Here is a 19376-nt window from a genome sequence, read left to right as displayed (position 1 = left end):
CATGTATCTTTACAAGATATCACTTTTAGCCTCTTTCCTTTACTTTTCACTTTTGCCTTTTTTTTTTCTTTTATATATACATTTTTTTAGAGTACACTTGTTTTGCTTTGGAGAAGGAAATGATGGTTCCTTGAATCTTTGTGGAAACTTTTGCGAAGAAGGGTTTCCATTTGTCTCAACTTCAATATATTGAGAAGATAACAGCTAATGAAAGCCTAATATTTGCTCATTCGAAACCCTTTCTCTTGGGGGCCATTAGAAAGGTAGAAACTAGAAAATATTTACGTACAGAAAATAAATTAGACTTTTCATTGCCACTACAAGAAAACTGTGAATTGCATAGGAATTTTTCTGGAAATTAGTATGAAAATTTGCAGAAAAATATGTTTCATGGAAATTTTCATATTAATCCCCATGTAATTCATAATTTTCTTGTATCAATCGAATTGCCCTATCAATTCTTTGCGGCGGTTGCTTCATAGCTAGAACTCACATATCGCAATACGTACGTATATATATATATATATAGAGAGAGAGAGTATGCACACTCTCTTGAAGGAATAAATATACCCTAAGGGCTATGTGACATAGAGAGTGTCCACTATCTTAAAGGCAAGTGGTGAGCGAAAAGATTGGACATATGTCATTTTTAATTGGTTATTTTATAATTAGTTAGTATACATAATTATTGATATTCTCATATATATTTAACTAGTAAAATTACCAGCGCTTCGCGCGGCAATTTATGTAAGAGAATTCATAAATTAATATTTAAAATTTACCAGTTATTAAAATTAAAACACTACATAATCTCACATGCACGATTACGTGGTATCAAACATTAACAATGGAAAGAAAAATGAAATTTATTGCATGTTATCATTTATCCTTACTAACATAAGCACAATTAAATGACTAAATAAATAATACCAAGATCTGTATCATATGCAATCGTACGTGAGTCACTCAACAGGTACAAAGTACATAAATATTTAGTTTTGAAGAAGAAGAAGAGGTTTAGAATTTTCGTTATTTTAAAATGAGAGGAAATTCCTCTATTTATAGACAACAAAGGATAGCATGCACATATGTTTATTGTGCCGTATCAGAAGGTTACACCTATTTGGAAAATGTTGCAACCCTTTGGAAAGGTAACAACCTTTCACAAAAATCACATCTTTTCACAAAAGTTGCAACTCTTCATAAAAGTCGCAACTTTTCATGAAAGTCGCAACTCTTAATAAAAGTCGTAACTCTTCACAAAAGTCACAATTTTTCATAAAAGTCACAACTCTTCATTAGAGTAACAACTTTTCATGAAAGGGGAAGACTACTTTTGGAAATAAATAAATTTAAAAAGGAATTCTGGTTTGTGGTGGTGCCACATAGGTGGGTTTAAGATCATTTATCTTAAGGCAATTCAAAATCTTAATAGTCCTTTATATATTTTATTTTTTATTTTTTATAGAAAAATTATGAGTTATAGAGATATTTTAAGTATAAGAAAGAAGTTTAAGAAATCTCCATAGAAATAGTTGGTAAGAAGTAGTGAAATTTTCTAAAATCCATGAACTTATAAAGAAAAACATCAGACGTGAAAGAAGAGACCAAAAAGCCTCGACAACAACACTCCCAAGTAAAGTGGAACATCATGTCCATACTAGAACATAATTAACTAATGCAAATGGAGGACCTTCGGCTCCTTTCTTATGACCCTAAAATTGTTAGTATCATAAATTATTTTCCTAATTTTCTCAGAATAGTCAATACTATTGCTTAGGTTTCACATTACCATCCCAACTTATTTCGAATTGAACCATAGTTATTATTATGATTATATTATGCGGTTACAAAAAATTAATGCAATTATCAACCAAACAGTAGGCAACATCATTCATAACTGGATATTCTTAACCAAAATTGTTACACATAACTATTAAAATCTCAAAGCATAATTTTCTGAGTGCTTCAACTCACAAATATCCACAAATAATAATAAAGGCAATCTTACTTTTCTAACAATCAAGAATAAAAACGCATGTTGCTTAACATATTTTTCAAAAAGATAGTTTGTCAATCTGTATCCAAGTTTACGGCTCACAAATTTAATTGAAAGAAGCCAAAAGAAAATGTTATTACTTCTTTATAAAAAAAGACGAAAAAAAACTTTATCAAAATAAAGAGTTATCCTTACGGAAAAAATGATCTTAAACGACAATTATAAATGTCCCTGAAAAAGTCCATAGTCACATTAAATCTAATGACAATTAATAAATGTATAGGTAAAGGCTCTAGTACTCTTCGTTATTGTGCATATTCATTATCGATAAAAAATATTGTATTTAGTGTATTTTGGACATTTGTTAGTTTCAAAAAAACTTGATCATTTACTATGCCTAAAAAGAAGAGACGAAGAAATATGACAAATTAGTTAACTTGCGATAAAAGAAGTGAACTAATTGTCTCTATACTAATATTCTAGGAAGGGTGCAATGATATAAAATGTTTGTACCTAAGAATGAACAAACAGAATAATATACTAACTGTAACAAAGTAGAGAGCAATCTGTTTGGTTCTTTTAACAAACATCAGCATTGTATACATATTAGTTATCACATATTCGTTATTCTGTGCTATCAAATATAGCACAAGTCACAAGAAAATTTTTCAAAAAGTATACGAATAAAACTATAGAAAGAGACAAAATAGAAGATAAATTTTTAATCACCCTCATTGAAATTTTTAATTGAGTTAAAAAAATACACAAAATAGAAAAAAGAAATTGAAATAGATACATGAATTACTATGACTTACAGTAAAAGCTTAAACTTTATTAGATAGGAGGAAGAAAACTTTGAGGAATGAAACACCATAAGAAGCTTAATTAATTTATTTGAACTCAACTCCTCTAAAGCGAAATAAACCTTAAATAAAAGTGGCAGAAATAAAAGTTTTGTTATTAAAGAACCAAATATAATGAATTGAATCATTTCAACAGTTTTTATGAGTTGTGGACTGAGAGGTGCAAGAGTAGTAATGTCACATTGCGATTAAAATTATTTTTCTTTGTTTATATGAATAAACATGTAGGAAGGGAAGATAGAAAAGATCCATTTTCAATCATCCTTGCTGAAATTTTTTGCAGAGTTTAAAAAAGGTCACCAAAATAGTAAAAAGAAATTGTCATAGTTACATGAATAACTATGACTTATGGTAAAGATTAATCTCTTTGAAGTAAGAGGAAGAAGACTTTAAGGAATGAAACAAACTTCATAAATAACTTAATTAATGTATTTGACTTTGACTACCCTATGACGAAAAACAACCTACAAATAATAGTGGCAGAAAATCCCTCTATTTATATTAAACAAAGTGTAGGTTACAACTATTTGGAAAAGTTACAACCTTTCAGAACCTTACATATAAGTCACAACTTTCATAAAAGTCACAACTTTTCATAAAAATCACAACTATTTATGAAAGTCGCAACTCTTGCTAAAGGTCGCAACTTTTTCGTAAAAGTCGCAACTTTTCACAAAGTCACAACTTTTCATAAAAGTCGCAACTTTTCATGAAAGGGGAAGGTTAATTTTGGTAAAGATTAATTTAAAGGAGAATCCTTGTTTATGGTGGTGCCACGTAGGCGGGCCTAGGTTCTCTTTTATTTATATATACGATTATTTTCATTTTATTCTTTGTAAAAATTTATTTTAATTTCTTCCTCACTTAAAACTTCTTATTTTTTTTCTTTTTCATCAATTCTCATCTTTTCACTTACAATTATTTTTTAAAGAAATTAGGTGATTTTTTTTAAAATATAAAAATTTAAAATGTTCTTTAATTTTAGTTTTTAATTTTTTTATGTTTTATTTGATTTTCTTCACTTATTTTTGTATTCATGTGAAAGTAACTTATTTTAAGTACAAGACATTTGGAGTTAAATTTGAAATTAAATCAAAAGGAAAGGCAAATAAAATAAAAAGAACAAATAAAATCAATGGAAAAAGGTGAAAAACAATGAATGGAGGTAAAAAAAGTTTAAATACAAGGGACTATATTTTTTTTTAAAAAAATTACTTGTATTAACTTAATTTAAATACAAGATACAGAAAATGAGAAGATTTAAAAACTATTTACTCATGTGGCGAGCATGTCTTATACAAACACAAAATCAACTTACTAGGTTGAATGTACCACATTAGCACAAAAGGTGCAAAAAAATAGAGAAAAAAATGAGTGTTATATATTCACATTCAGACATATTAATCTTAATGGAAAAAAATGAGGCCTTAATCACAGTAGCTAGAACTAATATCTATTTAACATCTCTACCAATTCAAGTTTGAACTATTTGAACATTTTTTGTACAACTAGTTAAAAATATGAAATGTGTAGTACACTCGTGATGACGTGATAAATTGACGAATATAAAAACATATCTATAGAATTCTAAGGGGAAAAAATCTTTAAGCCGTTGTAGCCCCTCAATTTGACCACTGTATTTCATCTTCAACTTTGATAAGTTAGAGGACTCGACATGTCTATAAATTTAAGTGTGTATTGATGGAGTACACATAAATTTATAACTAATCTCTTAGTATATTTATAGCTTCATGAAGGTTAAGGAGTGTAAATGGTGCAACTCATGTATTCAAAATACTGTGTCCTCCACCCACCGTCATCGTCACCACTGTTCCTCTTAATTCAATAATTTATTTATTTAGATATGTATTTTAAATTTAATTTATTTTGGATTTAGATAGGTATTTTTCAGAAAGAAAATAGAAAGAGATGGGGAAATGGATAGTGTGGGTTTCCATTTTCTCGGTGAATAAGATGATAGTGGCTGAAACATTAAAGAAAAATTGAGGAAGAGATGATAATAGTATTTTTCAAATGAAAGTGATAATTGTAAGGGAGATGGAGAGGTGGTTGAAGAAGGGATATAGACTAGAAGGATGGATGGTGGTGGGGTGGCAACCACGACAAACTGCTGTTGGTGTTGGAAGAAGTTATGATTAAGGAAAAAAAGAAGAAAGAAATAAAAACACTCCTTTTACACGCTTAATGTATGTGTATTGCACCTTTCTTTCCAAATAAGTGAAGTGTATAATAGATATCCATTTTGAGCAATGGAAGTGTTTAATAGGCACAGGACTTAATTGAGGTGTCCAAGTGAAGTTCGTCGATGACTTAAGTCAAATATTTATAATGATAAATAGAAATAGTTGAAGCATGCTTAAGAAAGACTTATTTTTTTCGGTAATAACTGTAAAAATATTACCATTACCAACAAAAAGTATGAATATAACTATAGTTCACCTTTCTCTGATAACAAAGAACAGACCTCCTATCTATCAACGAATGTCATTCTATCTTCCTCCATTTCTTTGGGCATAATGGAAGTCCTAGATACTTCATGAGAAAGACACCCTCTGAAAATCCAGTTCTTCCAATAATTTTGCTTCTTGTATCCTCATCAACTCCAGCTAGGTAAACAATTGATTTCTTCAAATTGACTTCTAGACCAATAACAACACTAAAATGAGTTAATGTTTCCATCAGTCTATTCACTGAGTTCAAATTACCTTTACAAAAAATCATAAGGTCATCAACAAATATCAGATGCGTGAGTTGCAGCCTCTTAAACATTGAGTGATATTTAAAGTCCGGCAATTGACTCATAGTATGAATTTTGTTAAATTAAAAAATGTAAGAAAAATAATTTAACTAATTCTTGACCCTTTGGGATGGAAGACTACAATTGAACCAATTGTTAATCTTTGTGTATTTATATCAAAATAAACAATTTAACAAATAAGTTATATTTATTAAGAAGGTCTTTGACGTCTTTTGACTTTTTCATTTGTTATTTTCTTCTTCTTCTTTTTTTTTTTTTTATAAAAAAGGGTCATGGTGTTGAATTTTATTTTTCCTGATTTCGTACCATAATAAGTTTTTCTTTAGGAAAAGTTTTAATATTTTACTAGTCCTTTTCTTGTAGAAAAGGTTTAGAACTCTATAAATATAGGTTTGTTCCTTCTTACTTAATTATTTTTCACAATGCAATTTTAGGGTTTTGAGAGTTGCGGTTACGAGAGAGAATTTTGTGTACCACCTCGTATTCCGAGTGAATTGGTCGAGGTTGTTCCTCTCTATATTTTTTACTTGCTCATCTCCTTTGTGGACGTAGATCGATTGACCAAATCATGTTTAATCTTTGCTTCTTTTGGTATATTTCTAGTTTGTCTTTTTACTCGTGGTTTTTCGAGGTTCGCTTTACTAGCTTCAGCGTTACACCTGTTTTTTCGGCCCTAAAAATGGGGTTGGTGTATCTTTAAAATCACCTAACATTTGAAAAAAATTACAAAAAATCCCTTCTCTTTCATATTTCCAAATACATCACTCTTATATGACTATCGAGACGTGATACATCGGGACAAGTGTGTCTTGCATCAACAAAGATAATCTATCGAAATATAAAGTGATGTATTGGGACATGCGTCATATATTAATAAAGATAATATATCAGGATGGAATGTATTAGACGTTGACTGATGTATCCGAAATCCTTAAATTTGTAAGACTTTTTATTATTTGAAAAAGATTAGGGATAATATGTAATTTAGTTCTTAATACTATGAGATACACTATACTATAAGAAAAATCTAGTACTTGTTATTTTTGTATTGGGTGAAAAAAACACGTTTGTAGATTTTTTTCACAATAATTTTAAAAATTAAATAAATATGAGGTTGTTAGTTGCATTTCCGAACTTGATGAGAATTATTACTTTTGTCTCCAAAATATTGACAGCCTTTAAAACATTCATCTACCAGACTATTTGAATTTTAAAATACTTCTCTCATGTCGTACAAATATTTATGACGTATATGCCACATCAACAAAATATTCCATGTGTACATACATAAATAACATGTTTATATGTATGTCATGATAAAAATGTATGTAAGTTCAATTAGTCAAGTAAAAGAATGTTTTATAACTGTCAATAATTCAAGAATAAAACTTAGTAAATCACGTCAAGTTCGAAGTGTTTTCAATACTTCTATCTAGGTTTTAGTTGTATGTTTCTAATGGATTTGGCTCCCCTCCATTTCGTCAAGTGCACCCCTAGATAAGCGACACATGTCTTATTTAAAATTTAAATGTCAAGATTAAATTATATTAACAACTATCATAACCATAGTTAAGTCAACTAACTTTAGAACTACTCTCTAAATTTGATAAAAATTATAATATATTTAATACAAAATTTAATATTTATTAATATCATTAATTTCATCTTATATTTTAATATTTAAATATTAAATTTTATGATATTTAAGGTGATAATCAACTCAATAATTTTATGTACTAGTAAACTTTATTTTTGAAATATTATACTACATTGAGAAACAAAAAAAAAGAAGAATTATCAATGTTGAAAAAAAACTATAAAATAAAAGATACAAAATAAAAATAATAATAAAAATACAAAAGGTTTTTAGCATTAAACGATATCAAAATTATTCCAAGGAGAAAATTAATGTGGTTATTGTACGTTTGAAGGGGAAAAATACATGTTTTCTTAAAATATTATTTTATATTTTTTTTGTGAAATAAAAGATAACATTATTTTAAATACAAATGTTTTTGAAGATTACTATTTATCACATTAAATATAAACGGTTATGTTCAATAACTAAATATTTAAATAGAAAAATATAAGATGAAATTAATGCTATTAAACAAATATTAAATTTTGTCTGATATATATTATAATTTTTACCAAATTTAGACAGTAGTTTTTTAAAATTAGTCAACTTAACTATAGTTATGATAATTGCTAATATAATATATGGAAAAGGGCCTAAAATAGTCTCGAAGTATTGAAAATGGTATAAAATTACCCTCCATCCATCTATTGGCTCCAAAATGTCATTCTCATCCACCTATTGGCTTAAAAATACCCTTTTAATCCCCCTTTGGGTTCAAAATTGATCATTTTAAATATTTTTTAAAATACTTGGCACTCAACTATTGGTTATAATTTAATTTAATAACGGAAAAGGGCCTAAAATGCTCTTAAAGTATCGGAAATGGTACAAAATTACCCTCCATCCATCTATTGGCTCTAAAATACCCTTCCCACACATCTATTGGCTCCAAAATACACTTGTCATCCACATTTGTGTTCAAAATTGACCACTTATATAACGGTTTTAAATTTAAATTATTTAAATATTTTTTTAAATACGTGGCGCTCAACTATTTGTTATAATTTAACTTATTAGTATAATTTATAAATCAATCCACTAAACACCCGTTACTAATTAAACCCCTCAAAATTAATAAACCCGTCACATTACTAATGCAACAACAGGAAAGCTACTGCCAATGAGTGTACTTAAAAATTTAAAGCGAAAATATCTATAGAAGTAAATTATCATACATTCAAAACTTCAAGTGTCTAAATAAAAATTACGGATAAACTTAAAACTCTGACTATGTTCATCTTAATTATTCTTTCGTCTCAATTATGTGATGTTACTTCATAGATTAACTTTTTTTTTCAAAATAATATATTAAAGGTTTTAAAGCAAATCATAAATATTTACAAAATTATATTTAAAAAAGTGCATGAATTAATTCGAGATGTACTACTTCTTACCTTTAATCATAAATTTCTAATTAAAGCTTGAAAGAGAATCCTATTAAAAGTGTCCTCCTAAATAAGTGCTCAACCTAAATTTAATTGGGGCTTTGATTCTGACTCGAATAATTTTTGATATCATTTTCAGGAATCTATAATTTCGTCGTGTTTTAGTATTGTTTATGGCGATTTTGATAACATAATTGGTTTATTAATTGGGTGGTGTTTAGTTAGTAATGATTGGGTAGTTGTTTGGTTTATAAATTATATTAATAAATAAATTTGAACCCAAAGGTGGATGACAAGGGTATTTTGGAGCCAATAGGTGGATGAGAAGGGCATTTTGGAGCCAGTAAGTGGATGGAGGGTAATTTTGTACCATTTTCAGTACTTCGAGGGTATCTTATGTCCTTTTCCGTATAATATAATCTTGACCTTTTAACTTTAAATAAGACATGTATCGCTTATCTAGCGGTGCACTTGACGAAATGGAGGGAAGGGGTAATGGAAGGAAGCTGAATCCGTTTCTAACTATTAGAATTTGCAATGGTAGTGTTTTTTTTTAATATTAAAAACTTGAGTTTTTAAATAAATAAAAAAATATTTTTATAATTTAACTTTTAAGTGATGAATGTTTGCTATTAATATAAGGGAATGCAATATAAGCAATAAAAAATTTAATGTTGAACTTAAATTTTTAGAAACCTAGAACCAAACCACACTTGATAGCATTTGTGTTTACCACATAAACAAAAGAGAGTTGGAAACCTAAATAAGCTATAAAAAAGTAAAAGTGATTAAAATAAGCTATTATTTTAGAAAGTAACTAAAATAGGCTTAGTGGAAGAAAAAATTTCACTGTATTCAGTATTCTAAACGTCTTTCGTTAATTCATAACGAGTATATTTTAATATATAACAGAACTATTTCTTATACTTTATAAAATGTAAGTTTTTCTTACACTTTGTAATGTGGAACTTTTTCTTACACTTTATAAAGTGGAAGAAAAACTTACATTTTACAAAGAGGAGTATTTTCAAGTTTGCTCTCCGTATGATATTTTTATAGTGTTTGTCATACAATTATATTGATTTGACATATCATAAAATAAAAAAATTATTACACTTATGTATGATTTTTTTTCCTGAAAGTCCATCCAAGCTCTATTTAAGGACATTCAAACGTAGCACATTCAACATCTTTAGTGTTCTATTATTCTTCATTTCAATCACAAAATAATGTCTTCTTAACCAAAACATAGAGTTTCAATTTATTGGAATAACAAAATTATATATGATGAAAATACTGTTTATTATAATTGTCCTCCCAAACACAATGCTAAATATTCAATTAATATCCAATATCACATATTTCTTTCACCAACTTATAAAAGAATGGGGTATAAATAGTATTATTATGATTATAGTAGGAAAATACCTACTTAATTTTTATCACAAGAACAAGTAAATTTTGGAGAGTGGATTATCTATAATAACGAATCGTTGACCGACTTTCTAAGGGTTTCAAATGATTACATAGGTCAAATTAAGTTAACAATACTTAAAATCTATGTTAGAAAGGAGCCTAAGACTAGCCAACAATGTTCTTCTTATCGGTCAATGTTCATCCCCAATTAGAAAATCATAATAGCGTTGATGGATTTTCGATAACTCAATCTACTGATTTTTCTAACACGACTCATTATCAAAATATTCTTACCGTTTGATATGATTTTGATTTGAACGAAACTATCAATAAAAGTGACTGGTAATGCTCAATAATTATATTTCGATTATTATTTTTTCATTTTTTCAATTATCTATTAATTATATGATTTACTATTCTTCTTCTTCTTATTATTATATATTTTGTAGCGGTTTACTTCAGCAAGATAGGAATATTTCTCCAAGTTATGGACTAGATAATTATTTTGATCAGTCCTCACAGTTTGAAATGATGAAAAATGTTGGGACATTCTCAAATTTTCATGTCTAGCCTATTTTTTATGCAAATGATTATCAGTATGTCCAATACACTTGATCTTTTATTTAAGTAAGTTAATTGCATGTGATAAATATTTATATTTTTTTGCATATATAGAGAAAATATCTCAATTGTATGAAAAATATGACAAAAGCTTCATAAAGAAAGCAAACCAAAATATTCTTTTTTGTAAAGTGTAAGTTTTTCTTCAACTTTATAAAGTGTAAGAAAAAGTTCCACTTTACAAAGTGTAAGAAAAACTTCTACTTTATAAAATGTAAGAAATAGTTTCATTATATATTAAAATATAAATATTATGAGACTAATGAAAAATATTTAGAATATTAGATAAAATGAAATTTTTTCTTTCAATAAGCTTATTTTAATACTTTCTAAAATAATAATTTATTTTGATCACTTTTATTTTTTATGGCTTATTTAGATTCTCAACTCAACAAAAGATGAAACATCAAATACAATAATACTTGTAAAGAAACCTTAGTCAATTGGCAAATATGGAACCCACTGTGACAGCCCCTTACACTTCATAGTTTTACAGCATGAGGTTTCATTTTGTAGTCCTTCTGTCTTAATTAAGTTATGTGACATAGTTTAAGAAATATAATTTCTTTTTGTAATATTTAAAAATATTTCCAAAAAAATATATACTTTGTGAATTTTTGTAAATAAGTGGGACAAAATATAAATAAAATACTGGATTGTGTTATTAAATATTATCAAATAAAAAAATATGGTATTCTTTTAGTGATGGACCAAAGAAAAGATATGTTGTAAAAATTGAATGAGAAAAAAATATTCTATTCGAGTATTATATTAATTATTTTATACAACAGAGTGATACAGATTTATAAATATATAATATAAAAGATGCCTATGCTTTTTAGGGGGAGTAAAAGTTTGGATATCTACTGACAAATTTATGCTAAAAATCACATTTCATTTCCAGCTATTTCTCTTTCTACCCAACTTTTGCCTAACAACCTCCTTTTCTAGCTAGTTTTTAAAAAGATTTATGCCAATATCAAAAGAAGGAAAAGAAGAAAGCAAATAGAGCATAAAACCCCCAAATTTATATTGTAATAATATACTCTCAATAGCAGCCACTAGACTAGGCCAAAATTTGACTTATATATATATACTGTAATTTTCCAGTGAAGGAGTGTCTTTGTGTTCACTTTTGTGCCTTCTAACTTTGAGTGTGTATAACTAGATATTCAAACATGTATAAAGTTGAAGAAATATACACATTCGTTCTACGTGACAATCCTATATCCTACTTGATGTCCTACAATGTATTATGCCACGTAGAACGAATGTGTCTACTTGTGTACTTCCAAAAATAAAGTACATAGATAAAACTGAAGCCAAGTTAAAACTCACATTCATGTATCATGCTACTTATATTCCATCAAATTAACAAGACATGTTTTTTTACAAATTGAATGGGGAACTTTAGAAATATGCCTAAATCTCATAATAATTTGTAATGTGAGTAATAATAGTAAATAAAAAGGATAATAAGATACAAAAGTTTGAAATAGCTAGAATTCCACATAATAAAACAAGACCTATTTTATTAGGTAAAGCATACAGAGAAATGATAACAAAAGTTCAAGTGTCAGTCACTACCAATACCATTCTAAGTTTTGGTCCTGCCTGAGCTTCTCAACATATCTAAAGGCCAAAACTTTTCTGGGTCCATTCCATTTTCCAGTATTTAATGCAAGCTTAATTAAATGCATAACTTGAAAATATTACTACAAGCAAGCAAATTTGAGGTGTCAACTATGAATCTTTGAAAGAGACTTGCTTTCTTTTCGATATGCTATTTGTGATGGTGTTTTTAATGGTGGTGTATTGACATTGATTTATTGTTGTAAGTAAGTGAACCCCATCTTACATTGTGGTGTTAGAATGAAGTTATTCAAGTTCTTGATAATTTTTGTTCTTTATTTTGGCTCTGTCATTGGGCAACTTCCCTCTCCTGATATATTGGCTTTGCTTGAGTTTAAGAAAGGTGTTGAACATGATCCAACAGGGTTTCTTCTTGAATCTTGGAATGAGGAATCTATTGATTTCAATGGGTGTCCTTCATCTTGGAATGGGATAATGTGTAATGGTGGTAATGTTGCAGGTGTTGTTCTTGATAACTTGGGTTTAGTTGCTCATGTTGATTTGACTGTATTTGCTAATCTTACAAAGCTTGTAAAGCTTTCAATGGCTAACAATTCAATGGTTGGGAAAATGCCTAATAATATAGGTAGATTGAAGAGTCTTCAGTATCTAGATCTCTCTGGTAATTTGTTCAACTCTTCTATACCTCCAGAGGTTGGACAGTTAGGGAGGTTAAAGAATCTGTCATTAGCTGGTAATAACTTCTCCGGTATGATACCGGAGACAATTTCAGGGCTTGTGTCTATGCAATCTTTGGACTTGAGTCACAATTCTTTTTCTGGGGCTCTACCTTCATCTTTGATGAAGTTGGCTGGTTTGGTATACCTTAATCTATCTGTTAATGGATTCACAAAGGAAATTACTAAAGGTTTTGAACTGATGGAAAATCTTGAAGTGCTCGATTTGCACGGTAATATGTTTGATGGCAATTTGGATGTGGAAATGTTGATGCTTACCACTGCAACTCATGTTGACTTGAGTGGAAATTTGCTAGTGAACACTGCTTCTCAGCAGGTGAAGTTTTTGCCAGGTTTATCGGAGTCGGTTAAGTATTTAAATCTTAGCCATAATCAGCTAAAAGGTTCACTTGTAAGTGAAAATGAAGCTCAGATATTTGGCAACTTGAAGGTCTTGGATTTGAGCTACAATCAGCTCTCAGGGGAATTGCCTAGTTTCAATTTTGTTTATGATCTACAGGTGCTTAAACTTGCCAACAACTTATTTTCCGGATTTATTCCGAATGATCTGTTGAAAGGAGATGCATTGCTTCTCACTGAGTTGGATTTAAGTGGAAACAATCTCACTGGTAAATACATGAAACCCTTTGGTAAATAAACTTAACAACTGTTTTCGCTGTTTTTCTCAATCTCTTCATTTTGCAGGTTCGATAAGCATGATAACATCCACAACATTGCGAACACTTAACTTGTCCTCCAATGCTCTTTCTGGTGAACTTCCCTTTGTGACTGGAACTTCTGCGGTGCTTGATCTCTCGAAAAATCAGTTCAAAGGTAATCTAACTAGAATGCTGAAATGGGGGAATGTTGAATTTCTTGACCTTAGCCAAAACCATTTGACTGGAAACATCCCTGAGGTTACGGCTCAGTTTCTGCGTTTATATCACCTCAACCTTTCAGGCAATACGCTCACAGGATCTCTCCCGAAAGTTATCACACAGTTTCCTAAGATCACTGTCCTTGATCTCAGTTTCAACCAGTTGGATGGGGATCTTCTTACTTCTCTACTAACTTTGCCCACTATTGAAGAACTTCACCTACAAAACAATGCATTTGTTGGAAGCATTGATTTCCCTCCTCCGGCTAGTACTCCTAAGCTTCGTGTTCTAGATCTTTGTCATAATCAGCTCGCTGGTTACTTTCCTGACGGATTTGGATCATTGATTGCACTTCAAGTACTCGATATATCAGGAAATAATTTCTCTGGATCTTTGCCAACTTCCATGGGTAATGTTAGCTCTCTTACTTCTTTAGATGTTTCAGAGAATCATTTCTCGGGTGAACTGCCAAAAAACCTGCCTAACAGTATCCAAAGCTTTAATGCATCACTCAATGACTTCTCCGGTGTTGTACCTGAGAATTTGAGAAAGTTCCCTTTATCATCTTTCTACCCGGGAAACTCTCAACTTCAGTTTCCAAATCCTCCCTCAGGATCGGGTCAAGCTTCAGCAGAAAAGCATAAGAGCAGGCAACTTAAAACTATTATCAAAGTGGTGATCATTGTTGTTTGTGTGGTTGTTCTTGTTGTTTTAATCTTGCTAGCCATTTTTGTATTCTACTTACGGGCATCGAGGAACTCTCAGGCACATGTTACTGACAAAGACATCCACCGTCAAACCCAATCAAATCCTTCTGGTTTTAGCAGTAGAGAAGGTGCAGTTGTTTCAGCACAAGATGTTGCAGCTGCTTCAGGGAAAGCATCATCATCAGAAGTAATTAGTGCTGATGAGAAAACGACAGGTTTCTCCCCTTCGAAAACGAGTCATTTCACTTGGTCACCAGAGTCAGGGGAATCATATAGTGCAGAAAGCCTTGCTGATAATTTGGCTGGAGAGCTGTTCTTCCTTGATGATACAATCACTTTTACAGCTGAGGAATTATCTAGGGCACCAGCTGAAGTCTTAGGCAGAAGCAGCCATGGAACATCTTACAGGGCAACACTAGATAACGGGTTGCTCTTGACTGTGAAATGGTTGAGAGAAGGAGTGGCCAAACAGAGAAAAGATTTCACAAAGGAGGCTAAAAAGTTTGCCAACATTAGGCATCCAAATGTGGTGGGATTAAGAGGTTACTACTGGGGTCCTACACAACATGAGAAGCTTATTCTTTCAGATTACATATCTCCCGGAAGTCTGTCAAGCTTTCTATATGGTAAACTTTATCTTCTTGCGTCCACCTTGCAGTTCGTCTTTTGCATATCGTTTGCTATAACGCTTTGAACTCATAACTACTTTTAATCTTTCATTAATTGATATGTTTTAGTATTTCATGGCAATCAATTTGTTAGTTTGATATCTTGACAGTTGTGGTGCATGAATTTTCTCGTTCTGTGATACACAAATTAAGGATAAGAAGCCATGTCCTTTTTAGTTAGCAGAGTGAGTCCATTTAATTCACTCATTCATTATATAGCTTGTAATCAGTTCATTCACAATCACATATGAAACTAAACTCTTTCTTTTCTGATTCTATTCTCTCGATATTTCTCTTTCTTTAGCTGTTCTTCTTGAGAGAACTCCTGAAAAAGTCACTTGATCCTCGAATTCCTTGTGAATTCCTGCAATCAAGTTACAGTTTGCATTAATATGAAATACAGTATCACTTTCACTATGGAATTCAACTTAAACTGCTGAAGTCTAGCTTCTGATTTATTGCTGGAAAGCTTTAAACTTGGCCAAGGCCCTATACACTACGTCCGACCGGACGTGTAAGCAGGCCTTTACTTGCTTAATATCTCTGTACTGGCAGCAAGGTTCAGCAGTTGTGGTACTTTGCTCATAAAAAGGTCACAATGAACTGCAAATAATTCAATGCTCAAATACCTTATTTTCGATTGATAATTCTACCTGCTCAACTTCTCTACTATTTTGTATGCTTTTGTGTAGTTTGTATAGAGTAAAGGTTCTGTATATACATTTAACATGCGGCATCTTTGCAGATCGGCCTGGAAGAAAAGGTCCACCACTAACCTGGCCCCAAAGAATCAAAATATCAGTTGATATTGCGCGTGGCCTGAATTATCTCCATTTTGACCGTGAGGTTCCTCATGGAAACCTTAAAGCAACCAACATCTTGTTAGATGGTCCTGATCTTAATGCACGAGTTGGTGATTACTGCCTTCACCGTCTTATGACTCAAGCGGGGACAATTGAACAAATTCTTGATGCTGGAGTGTTAGGTTATCGTGCACCAGAGTTGGCTGCATCGAAGAAACCAGTGCCTTCCTTCAAATCAGATGTATATGCTTTCGGAGTCATTCTGTTGGAGGTCTTAACTGGGAAATGTGCAGGTGATGTTGTTTCTGGTGAAGATGGTGGTGTAGACTTGACTGATTGGGTAAGGTTGAAAGTGGCAGAAGGTGGAGGATTCGACTGTTTTGATAATGCATTGTCATCTGATATGGGAAATCAAGCAATGGAGAAGCAAATGAAGGAGGTTCTTGCAATAGCTCTAAGATGCATACGTTCGGTATCTGAGAGACCAGGTATCAAGACTGTATATGAAGACCTTTCATCTATTTAGTTTTCCTCATTTTGGCTTTTGCTTGGGAATCAAATAGCTCATTGGCTTCCCTTGAGTTGTAGAATAGCAAGTTTAGTGTGTGAATGGTCTAGTTTTATTAACCATTGTTTGTTGTAAATTGGGGCATATTTATCATGTATACAACTTTCACACCCCCACCCCTTTTTTTCTTTATTCTTTTTGCTGAAAGATTCCAGTCTTTGATTACTTCTGGTTCTGAGGCATCATCAACATTCCTACTGGATCAAGACCTGTAAAATAAGTATATTCACAGAGTTTGAAGTGTTGACTATTGCTAAATTTGATGTAATATGTTAAGAGTTCCTTGAATATACCTAATCATACTCAACTCACAGGCACAATTCAAAAATATGGATATAACACTTACAGAAAACAAGATGTAAGGCCATGTTGTTGTGGAAAATATATTAAGCATGCAATTAAGCTTAGATATACTCTTTTAGTCTTTCATCAACTAGTTAACTCCATCATTCTTTTGCAGTTTTTTCTTTTGAGAGAAAAGATATAAAGTTACCATTGAAGTTGTATCGAATTTTCAAAAAGACACCTTAACTTTGCGTGTGTCATAATAACCCCACGAAACTATCTAAATCTACAATAAACACACCCTTTTGACTAATTTTAACACCACTCGTGTTGTCACGAAATTTGGGTGCGTGAAGGATTGTTCATATAGCTTTAGACCAACGTAAAATTGCCATGTGGCACTCCCAATTATTTTGAAAAAAATATAAAAACCCATGTATTGATTTTTTTAAAGCTTTACTATGAATAGTTTTTAATTTTGTAATCTTTTTTCTCATCTTCCCTACCATGATTAGTTTATCCATATTTCTTGGAAATCAATGCCTTCCCTCCATTTTTTTTAAAAAACAAATATTATTGTGTTCATTCTTATTCTTTTTTTTTTGTAAAACAAATTAGTTTTGTGATTTTATTCCTCCTACAAATCAAGTTTTAGATTTAGGAATAACGAAACTATGAAAAAATCGATTTGGGAGTAACAAGTTGAAGAAGAAAGTTATTTAAATGTCATAATTTGACTTGGTAATATTATGAGTATTTAGATTTTGATTATTTACCAATATTAGATTTAGGAATAACGAAACTATGAAAAACTCGATTTTGGAGTAAGAAGTTGAAGAAGGAAGTTATTTAAATAATTAATAATGTTGTCGAAAATTTTGTCCCGCCACAGCGGCTTTGACGGCTGTTCTACACAACGAAATGAATGACAAAAGTTAAGAACACAGAATGAGGGTGAAGAAGAAAGAGAAACAGTTAAAAAGAAAAACAAAGGAAAAAGAAAATTAAAAGAAAAGCAAAGAAATCAAATAAAAATAATGTAAAATTACTTTTAACACATGTCAAGTGACTATTCGTGCGTGACTTACAAACATTTTTGTATAAGTGGTATTAGGTGAAAAATGGGGTGTACATACTATTGTGAAGTTGTTCAATGGGGTAATAGGACCCGCAAAGTTAAGGTGTCTTTTTGAAAATTCGGAACAACTTCAATGGTGATTTTATGTCTTTCTCTTCTGTTGATTCGTTTGAGTACTCGTCTCTTGCATTCTTGTATTCTAATCTTTTTAGGATCTGTTTTATATACTTCTTTTGGCAAACAAAGACATCATTATAAATTTGCTTGATCTCCATTCTCAGAGAATAAGCGTCTCATCAAGATCAGTCATCTCAAAGACTTTCATCATCTCTTCCTAGAACTCTTCAATCAATGCAACATTATTTTCTATCACAAGTAAATACAGAGAAATAATATTAATGATAGAGCCAATTTTCTTGACATAAAGAGTAGTATCATGTAATTTTTTTGAAATTCCAAGTCTAGCAGATAGTTATTCATTCAATTGTACTTAACTTTGAGAGTTTGTTTTAATCTGCATAATGTTTTCTTTAATAGATAAATCATATCTTCATGTCATACTACATTAAATCTTTTTGATTTTTCAACATAAATTTTTTTCTGCAATAATCATATATTATTATAAGTGGGAAGATCCTAACTGCAAAGTTGAATTACCATTTTGCCTTATACTAAATTAATATATTTTAAATTTTTAATTAGTTTAATATTAGATAGTAATTAAATGTACCTCAAAAGTTAAATGACCACTTTATCCTTCACTTGATTAACATTTAATAATATTCATCTTGTTATAAATTAATATATGCCCACTACATCAAGAAGTTACTCCATTGCTTTCCTTCATTATGAAGATAATTATAACCTCCATAACCTCCACCCTTATAATCATTATTCTTGTAACCTTTCACTTTCATAACATCCCCATTATATTCATGTCAATGTCATGTTTATGACTAACCTTTTTTATGCCTCTATGTTACACCATAAATAGAGGCATAGACTTCATGTTGTATACACTTGAAGATTTGATGAATACTTTGAAGAATATGAAATGCTCTCATCTTTTGACTCCCTATTTCTATTGCTTTATCTTTTATATTCCCTGTCTTATTTTTCTTTAGTTTTACAACATGTTATCAGTACGATTGTTCTACAATTCAAGGATTGAAGCAAAGAAAATATAAAGAAGTTAAAATTATTTGTGTTTATTTTCTCTCAAGGAAAATTACAATATAATTTATTTTATATTTTACTTTTGATTATGCATCATTACTTTTCTTACCAAAGAGAGTGATCTTATATTGTTCCTCTAGTCTTATATTCTTCTTGTCTTCATCTTAATATAGTTATTTTGTTCTTAGTTTAATAACACGTT

General features: G+C 30.4%; 1 protein-coding gene across 1 annotated transcript; it reads left to right on the top strand.

The window, feature by feature from the left end:
* The first annotated feature begins 12247 nt into the window (after positions 1-12247).
* On the top strand, positions 12248-16868 carry LOC107011652 (probable LRR receptor-like serine/threonine-protein kinase At4g20940). Its single transcript, XM_015211236.2, has 3 exons — positions 12248-13640; positions 13717-15222; positions 16010-16868. Exons 1-3 carry the CDS (start codon positions 12575-12577, stop codon positions 16591-16593), a joined length of 3156 nt encoding a protein of 1051 aa, XP_015066722.1. The 5' UTR covers positions 12248-12574; the 3' UTR covers positions 16594-16868.
* Positions 16869-19376: the final 2508 nt, after the last annotated feature.

The sequence above is a fragment of the Solanum pennellii genome, chromosome 2 (genome assembly GCF_001406875.1).
Source record: "Solanum pennellii chromosome 2, SPENNV200".
Lineage (NCBI taxonomy): Eukaryota > Viridiplantae > Streptophyta > Magnoliopsida > Solanales > Solanaceae > Solanum > Solanum pennellii.
The sequence above is the reverse complement of the archived record's forward strand: the minus strand, read 5'-3'. Positions and strand labels throughout refer to the sequence as shown.